Genomic DNA, 9,676 nt, shown 5'->3' with positions numbered 1-9,676 from the left:
GTGTGTGTGTGTATATATATATATATATATACATACATATATATACTGTATATATACACACACACACACACAGTTGAAGTCCAAAGTTTATACTTTGCAGAATCTGCAAAATGTTAATTATTTTACCAAAATAAGAGGGATCATACAAAATGCATGTTATTGTTTATTTAGTACTGACCTGAATAAGATATTTCACATAAAAGTCCACAAGAGAAAATAATAGTTGACTTTATAAAAATGACCCCATTCAAGTTTACATACACTTGATTCGTAATACTGTGTTGTTACCTGAAAGATCCACAGCTGTTTTTTTAGTGATAGTTGTTTGTCCTGATATATAATACTACTACTAAAGTTTTTATACTTATTTTTATATTTATATTATTTAGTTTATATTTTATACTTATATATATATATATTTTAAGTACTTTATTTGTAAAACTTTTTTCTTTTTCAAAAACGTAACACTCCATAGCATACTATATATGTATTTCTATGCTTATATTTAAATAACCATGCAAACACTAGGACTGCAGATCAGCAGCATGCATATCTATGTAAACTGTTTTTTTTCTCCATAAAGCACAAGTTGCATACATTTACATTAAATATACTGCACACAAACAAATACTAATAATTACACACAGACCTATTATTTACTAAAAGAAATGTAATGTTAACTCTAAAAAAATTATGAGATAAATCAGGATTAAAGATTTACAGGCCTGATGTTTAGCAATTTCATGGTTCACTAAACCCATGCAAAAATCACTTGAAACTCCTGTGAATCTAGCAGTCTTTGGTTAACTTTATTTTGTCAGATGGTTTAAACTGATTTTCAAGAACTCCTTTGTTTTCTTTTAGAATGTATGAAAAAGTGGGGTGCAGAGAGAGACCTCTGCCAGATGACAGTATGTCCCTATGTGAGGCACAGGGTGTATGTGGAACTGTGTTTATGATACCTAGTACACAGTGAACTGTGTTTATTCTTTATGAGTTTGGGAGCACATGATCTCATTACTCTTAGTGCCAGAAGGAAAGAGAGAGAAGAACATCTGAACTGTCTGTACCGAAATAAAATGAACAGAAAAACACACACACCTTCATAGACCACTGCTCAAGTTTCACTTAAGAGCAGAAAGCGGAACATGCAGCCTATATGCTTACATGTGTGTGTATGCTTGTTTGAGCATATGTCTTGAGTGTGTGTGGACAGTGTACATATACTTGGGCCAAATTCACCTGTTTCCTGCTGTGTTTGCTTAGCAGGTCCAAAAATAGGCCGCAGCAACGTGGCGTCTCAGCTAGTGCATGACAGCATTCAGTGTAGGTGGACAGCTTGCTGAAGACCGAACACACAAGCATATTCACACACATCACATGGTACAACTTTATCAACATTAATCAAAAAGCTAAATTCCTCAAACTAAAATGAGAACTTACCTCAGTTGGCGGATATTTAAAATGCATTTTACAGCATGCATTACAAAACTTTTAATCAGTGGTTCTCATTCAGGGGGCCGGGGCCAATTACAGGGCCTAAGAAAACTGCTAAGGGGAACTCCGGATGACTTCAAATGATTTGTAATAAAACATTAAAATTACTAAAAATCAAGATATTTCTAATTTGAACTCAAATGTTTTTTTTTAACTGTTTTTAATCCGTAAATGAAGTGATGAGACATACACATACGGTGTTTCATTTATAAAAACCAAATTATTTATATATGATATTGATGTAGGATATTTTATAAATGGAATACTTTAATGTAACAAAAGTAAAGCCATTTGAATTCTTTGTATTGTTGTATTTAAAACAAAATTTATATTTATACATATTTTTACATATTTACACTTACATATTTATCTTGCATTTATTTATCCTTAGATTTGATAAAAAATTTCAATTTCATTTAATTATTTTAACTTCCACAGTCTAAGAAAAATTTATATGAGGTACTTATCCAAATGTGATTTCTAGGCCTGGAAAAGTAATGTCAATTAATAAATCTTATAACTCCATCAGCATTTTTAGAATGAATATACGTTTTTATAGCTATGTCAAGCTCTATAAAATTCATATATTAGGTAAAAAGTATTTTAAAAATCCACTAGAAAACATATTGGCCTTGGAGTTAAGAAGGTTTAGAATCGCTATTCTAAACACTAACTTCATTTGAATGCACACACATATCACAATGACAACTGACAGACAGACTCACCTGAATATTCGGGCCACATTAATGCAGATGTCAAGGTCTTTGCGGTGGTTCTCCAGAATTAAGCAAAGAGTAGAGAATGCTTTATTGGACAGGAAGGAAGGCCGAGACTCTGACTGGTCAGCTATATTTCTCAAAGCTGCTGTGACCTAGATAGGGCCAAGAGGTCAAGACTGTGAGCAACTGTGTGTTTGAGAAAAACACACACATACACACAAGAAATGTACGAGTATGTGTGTTTGGCGATTGAGCGTGAATGAGGGACTGTGCTGCAGGTGTGCATATGTTTGTACTACTGCCTAATGGGTAGAGATGCATATAAAAAAGGAAGCACTTATAATCAAGAAGAAATAACAGAAGGTCTTTAAAGTGGCCTCATAAATCTATCCATCAAGAGCACAAGACACTGATTAGGGTACATGGAGGGTGCCTGCTAGAGCTGCTTGACCCATCGGGCCGTACTTTTATAAAAATCCTAATTTCCGTCTGCCAACAGATTAATGAGTGGCACGGCAATTGGCGCTGAACATCAAACCATGCGTGCCGATTTCAGGAAGTTTGTTTGGGCAGAGTTAAATCATTCCTGTGAGACGTACTTTGTGCTGGAGGAATATGAAGTCAAATATGGACACAGAGAAGTGGGAAAAGGGTATCCTCCCAGACAAAAGCAAAAACAAAAGCAGAGGAAAAGCACATTAAAATCCGCCCTTTCATTCGACCCCATGCAACCCCACCCTTATGAAACGCTCATATTTTGTTCCGTTTCGCTCCCAGAGCAGAGTTCTGAGAAACGTCCGGGTGGGGTTCAAGCATGCTGAATTCCTCCTGTTTTAAAGTCTTCAAGACACAGATTTACAGTGTTTGCAATGCAAACCTATTTGTTTATCTATGGTGGTGTGTGTGTTGCACAAAGCACTGTTCCAGCACATAGGGGAAGCACATAACCTCGGTCACTGTGGATATATGCACGATGGGATCTTTTGTTTTGAGACAACAAAGAAAAAAAGATGATAATACATCACAGAAAAGTCCTTTCTGCGATTTAAAGGGATAGTTCAACCAAAAATGAATATTCTGTCACAATTTATCCACCTTTATTTTGTTGCAAACCTGAATGACTTTCTTTCATCTGTGGAACATAAAAGAAGACATTTTTAGAAGCGTTTCTTTTTCCATACACTGGTAACCAAAATCGTTCTTTAAAATATCTGTTTTTGTGTTCCACAGAGGCAAGCAAGCCAAACAGGCCATTTTTAGATAAACAATCCCTTTAAGATTTGTAAAGGTTTGTCTGTGATTTCCTTTGCTTTAGGGTATCTGGGTATATGTGTATTTGCGATAATGATTGCCATACTGAAAACAGGGTTACAGCTAACAATATAGCAACTTTGACCTTGACTCCTGCCTAATCTAAGCAGCCATCAACGATTACCCACCTGTACCAGTGTGTGTCCTGCAATGATACGCTGACCTTCTCCCTCTGACCTGTGAGAAGTTATGTTAGCTGAAGTTGAAGATGGACCATGCATCAGTCTCTTTGACAGCTGCAGCAGTACACCGATGAAGCCTTTAGAAAGCAGCAGCCTGGAGAGGGCGCTGTTCCCTGAGAGGAGCTTCAGTGAGCCGACACAGTACAGCACGGCTTCACCTTTACTCCACACATCCTCACAATGGAGCAGAGACAGAGACAGAAGGGAGTCTGTGTGTGGACAGTGGACACACATACACACAGTGGGCTGATGCTGGAGATAATAACTGACTGAGTTTAGTAACTGGGTGAGTTATGCAATAATCAGGTCTAACCTAGGATGCTGTCGTTGAGGAACAGGGCGTCATTACTAGCGTTCCGGCTGATTTTGAAGACGAGTTTGCAGATGTTCAGCAAGTTGTTTCCACTCACATTGAGCTTGTAATACAGACAAAAGCAATAAGGCTACTGCTTGATTTCAAACTTTACGTATACTAGTAGGCTCCTCTTATCTTACAAAGTAGAGGTTGTTTAAGATCAGACCTTGTAAATGATCATGTAGTTGGCCCATTTCAATTTTTGGGTTTTCAAAAATACTATAATGTTTTTCTTGAAATGTTGTGACTTTTTCTCATTTAGGGTCATGAACATGCTTGCAAAATGTCAGCATGAGTAAGTGTTGTGGAATGTGCAAACAAAATTGGTATTATTGAATGTGCAATTATGTTTGCGGTGAAGTTTGACACATTTCATTGTTAAATGCAGCTGCACACACTCTAAAAAATAACTTTTTTGATGTACTTTGTCAGTAAAGCACACAGAAGTGCTTTTCCACACTTCTGTTTAAAATCTTAAAATGTTTTTAAAAATGTAAAAAAAAAAAAAGTTAAAATACTGCAACAATAATTTTCAGTTTAAAAATAGCTGGTAAATACAGTTGTAAAAATTGTTTTTATTTTTGTAATGTGCGAGAAGTATTATTGTTAAAGGTTACCAAATTTTTATATTTTTTTAAATATTTTTTTATAGGTGAATTTTATTGAATCGATTAGAATAAGTACCCAGATTTTTAACCTAATACAAGACATATTGTGTGTGTGTGTGTGTGTGTGTGTGTGTGTGTGTGTCTATATACTCACTGCCAGAATAAGTTTGGCTAATGTTAGGTCAAGTCGATCCGATCCCACGTCTATAAGCCTGAAGAGTGTTCTAAGGATGGCGGACCTCTTTTTAAACTGCCTTCCCAGCATGCCTCTCTCTGCCAGCGCATCATGGAGACCATTGCATGCATTACACAGCTCTCCCACAATCTCATCTGATACGGCATCACCTATAAGGGTTGTTTTTGAAAAAGACAAAACCTGATCAGTATACTGTATGTTCCAGTGCACAAAATAGGTAACAGTGTCAAGGTCACATTTTAAACCGAATGTCTCACACAGTATTAATTGCAGCATTGTCATCCTTCAACTGTCCCTGTGAAGGACAGTAAAAGAATAGTAGTCTGTGGGGTACACAGCCTCTTTCATTCAGCTGAACTGATGTGTACACAGAGTAGGCTTACTGACATTTCACTGACATTTGGCCCACGTCAACACCCACTGACATAGTTAACATGGCCCTTCAGGGCAAATTCCCCCCCTGTATGGTATGCATCATTAGTGCGTACTGTATATAATAACTCTTTACTGTCTTTCCAAATGTACCGGCTCTGAGCACAACAACATGGTACGTCACTAAGTTTTAAGTTAGATTAGACTTCAATAGAGTATCAATATCTCTAAAAATCCCCTGGGCTCAATTAAAATTGATAAATAATCTTTTTTCGTCATTGCATCTTAGACTAGCTGTTGCTTGCGGAATAATTATCCATCTCTACATGCTTTTTAACCATTGTGTGGACTGGCAATGCCTTATTCTTGCTGGATCTAACTTGTCTTTAGGGGATAAGTCACAGGCTGCATTTTCCAAAGCTATTTTTGCTAAAACAAATGTTTCTCAAATCTGTTTCCAAGATGGTTGGCATTCTCCCCAACGGCACCCTCTGATGATGCCATGGAAAATACGAATGGTATTTCATGCATGAACGGAGAGGCTCTTGGCACAATAAAAATTTGATATTTATCTTTTAAATGAATTTCGATAGAATTTTCAAAGTGCTTAAATATTTACTGCTATTAGATTGCATTTCACTGTTCTTTTTCCCCACGTGCTTTGACTTTCAAAGCTCTAGTCTATACTGTGCCAAGCTCAACATAAGCTTTGTTTTTATTCCTCTGCATTCAGATATTGTGTTTTTCTTTCTCCCTGCAGATTTGCTTTCACTCTGGGACACATTCAAGTGCTAAAGTGCAGCTCTTTAGTATGAACTTGCATAAGCACAATCCAATAACCCCACAACTGCGGCTATCTTTCTAAAGCTAATGTTAGTAATAGCAAAAAATAAGAAACCACTCAAATAAGATGTTTTTGGACCATGAAGAAACTGTAACAGGGTGAATGGAAAATAAAACCCTCATGTTTTTTGGGGGGATTGACTATTTGTATCTTTGCATACTGTGTTATTTCTCTTAAATCATTTACAAAGATTCCATAAATAATAAAGAAGACTGTAAGAGTGTGCTGCAGAAAATCTTAGCAACATTGCATTATATTCATATTTCTTCAGAGCCCAAACAGAAGTAATGTAACATTTTTCATGGAGGGTTATGCTAAAACTATGTTCACAAAAGATAATGAAAAGTCATCAGGTATCAACCTGAAATAAACCATTAAATATGTTTTTGGAGCTCAGGTTTGAAATCAGTTTTTGACCCTAAACAAAGCCTTAGCGTTAAAGGGGTCCTATTATGCTCTTTTACAAAGTTTTGATTTTGCTTTGGGGGTGTACTAGAACAGGCTCTCATTCTAGGTTGTTCGAAAAACACATTATTTTTCACATATTTTACATTATTACAACACCTCTCTCCCCAGTCTGGCATGAACGGCTCGAATAGTTCCTGTATCAAATGAAGGCCCGCCTTCCGAAATACGAAATGTGCTGTGATTGGTTAGCTGGGCCAGTGGGCCAGTGTGTGTTGTGATTGGCAGCACTCGGCGCCTGGTCGGGAAATGTCATGCCCCTTACCATAGCCGCATTCTGTGAGCTTCAGTGTAAATATTGTGTCAAAATCAAACCAATTTGAGCGCGATTTAAACCCGGATGATTGTAACCACTCTAAGTTTGTCAGCCTTGGAAAAGCTAGCATGTCTCCGACATAGTGATAACACTCGTTGCCTTCTCTAGTGCAGCTCAACCAGGTCTCGTCCCATTCGTCGGTATTTGTGATATCACAAATCCCGGAAAATATGCGTTGTAGTCCAAACGAGTCGTTCGTTGTAGTTTTTGAAAAGTGATTTCTGTTAAATAAAATATCTCCTTTTGGAGTGGACATAAGCTTTGTAACTTTGCAGATCTTTTTTATGCTCAAACAGCAACATTACAGACTAACTAAAGTTGAAAAAGTGGAAAAAGCATCTTAGCACCTTTAAATCAAAAAGCAAAATCATTGTTTTTAATATATGTTCATTTTGAATTGACCAATTCTATGCAAACATATTGTTGGTCTGATGATGTCCAGCAAAACAAAATGTGACCCTTTACTCTTCAAGGTCATCAGACCATTACTGGTGCATATTAAGCACATTCATAAGAGCAATTTAATCATCACCTGGTGCAAAAGACTCAAATTCATGAAGGACAGGAAGAACTTTAGTGTTCCAGAACACAGATTCATCCATGTTGTCATCTCCTGTGTCTCCATGCCCAAGCTTGACTTCTACAGCAGAATGACATGGAGTGGGTGTCAGACAGACAGACAAATATATAAACAGACAGACAGATGTACTTGATTGATCCCGGTAGGGAAATTCAGAAAAGTTAACTCGAGCAGTTCTTAAAGCATATGAATGTAATACAGGATGTTCAGCATAGCATGAAAAGGTCAGAGCTTCACACCCACATGCTTTTTCATTAGTGTCTCTTCTGTTCAAATGTCTCTGTGAGCATTTGCATTGTGGACGAGCTGCAGGAAGCAGTGGGTTGCGTAAACAACAGATCAAACGGCTATCAACTGGCATCTGGACAAAGAACCTTGAGAAACTGCAGCAGCAAAAGTGGTTTAGATTTCCAATCCGATCAGATCTTTGCGGCTACTAGCAAGATTGTCAGACCTTTGCCTTGTTTATCACGCGTCGGTTAGCGGTTTCAAGTGCAGATATATAAATATAGCAATATACCTGGTTTTGATCCTCTTGCACTGGATACATCATTTTGCAGTATCCTATCAATCACAAACAAATAAATGTTCATACAGAGCAGATTGAGAGCATAAATGACTGGTTAGAAATTACAAAAACCTAGATGGTTTTTTAAAACATTTATATTTAACCTATACATTTTTTTTTTACAAAGTCTGAAGATAAAAATGCTTAATATGTATCAACATAAACGCATGTTCAAAAGAAATATAAAACATTTATATATTTATTAATTTATAAATGGCAGTATTATCATAGAATTTTCCTTGCAGACACAAGAGGTCACTGTTGTGATATTCTGATGTAGCCTTTCATTGCCCAATTTTTTCTTTATATCTTTTTTTTTTTTAACTGTCAGTGGTTTCAAAATCAGTTACCGGTGGAAAATAGATAACTTTCAAAATGTGCTTGTGTAAATGTTCATTAAAATATGCGTGCCTATAAGGGATACTACAACAGACAGGAAACCACAGGTTCATGTGCTTGTCTCAGAGCTAGTCATGCACAGTCACGGTGAATTTTATCTCAAATATCAAGATATCCGTTAACACGATTTAAGTCTTTACTGTCATTAAGAGCAGGTTAAACTGACATATTATGTCTCAAATGTACTTGTACTGCTTACAGTCCTCAATTTTTATAGTACAGTATAATGTCATCATTCATCTTTAGCATATGTCACATGGGTATTTTATAAGGATTGAGAAGAAATTATGGTACGATTGAGCATATTTGTGGCATTGATCATGTTTGGGCTTTGTACTGTCTGGATAATGCCTCATTGTTGATGGGATGCCTCGGCCGAGACGTGATCTCATCGCGTGAATCTTAAATGAGACTGTACTGGTGGTCAACAGACCAGTCAGCCAGCCAACCACAAACGGCCTGCATAATGTAATATCGCTCCATTAGTTACTATAACAAGGATATGGTAGAGATATAGAGGGAGAGAGAGGGCTTGCTGCCTGACTTTAACTTACTATTAAATTCCATAGTGTCAGTAAATGCATCCAAATTGGAAGCATTGCGATTTTCATAAGTGTGCATTCTGGGCAACGTATTAATGAGGGCGTTTGGATTTGAATAAACAAATCTTTTAATGTGGTCTTACTGATGGTTTACACAATTCTGTTGCATTTCAAAAATGGATGTACACAAAAGAGAATACCTTTTAACTCTGATAACTTTGGTAACGGAAGGATTAGTGTTGGGTTCGAGTCCACCTAAGTCGAGTCCAAGTCGAGTCCAAGTCTTTAACCAATCGAGTCCGAGACAAGTCCGAGTCCAAAATGGGCCGAGTCAGACTCAAGTCCGAGTCCCAAACAGCCGAGTCCGAGTCCAACGAAACTCTATTATTTATTAGTATCTTAACATTGTTTTAACCTTTACAACTACAAAAACGCAGTCCATTTAAATGTAACAAAAGCAAACCTCTATTGCATCTTGCATTTTTTATTTTTTATTAATAATTAGTGTCCTGCTTTGCTTAGCAAACTTAAAGTCATGTAACAGAAGTTATGGCCGAATTGATATATGTATTGTGACATATTTCAGAGTGAAACAGGTTTTAGAATGTGAAAAATTAAGGGGCGGGACTTGACTTAAAGTAAATGTATAAATTCAAGAGTGGGGGTAAAGAAGTAGGTATCTTGGTGAATGGGACCTTAAGAGCAGAAAATGCACCTTTTAT

The 9,676-nt window shown here is 36.7% G+C and overlaps 1 protein-coding gene across 5 annotated transcripts in view; it reads right to left on the bottom strand.

The window, feature by feature from the left end:
• LOC107726616 (armadillo repeat-containing protein 2-like) overlaps positions 1–9,676 on the bottom strand; it is a 24,724-nt gene that overhangs the window by 7,290 nt on the left and 7,758 nt on the right. For all 5 annotated transcript variants that reach the window (XM_016536262.1, XM_016536257.1, XM_016536258.1 and 2 more), the window contains exons 6-12: positions 7,966–8,009; positions 7,398–7,505; positions 4,827–5,017; positions 4,023–4,125; positions 3,656–3,918; positions 2,223–2,368; positions 1,243–1,342 (exon numbers count right to left, since the gene is read on the bottom strand). In XM_016536262.1, the coding sequence (XP_016391748.1) occupies positions 1,243–1,342; positions 2,223–2,368; positions 3,656–3,918; positions 4,023–4,125; positions 4,827–5,017; positions 7,398–7,505; positions 7,966–8,009 (955 nt within the window). The remainder of the gene's footprint in view (positions 1–1,242; positions 1,343–2,222; positions 2,369–3,655; positions 3,919–4,022; positions 4,126–4,826; positions 5,018–7,397; positions 7,506–7,965; positions 8,010–9,676) is intronic.

The sequence above is a fragment of the Sinocyclocheilus rhinocerous genome, unplaced genomic scaffold (genome assembly GCF_001515625.1).
Source record: "Sinocyclocheilus rhinocerous isolate Xijiao unplaced genomic scaffold, SAMN03320098_v1.1 scaffold1538, whole genome shotgun sequence".
NCBI classification, from domain to species: domain Eukaryota; kingdom Metazoa; phylum Chordata; class Actinopteri; order Cypriniformes; family Cyprinidae; genus Sinocyclocheilus; species Sinocyclocheilus rhinocerous.
The sequence above is the reverse complement of the archived record's forward strand: the minus strand, read 5'-3'. Positions and strand labels throughout refer to the sequence as shown.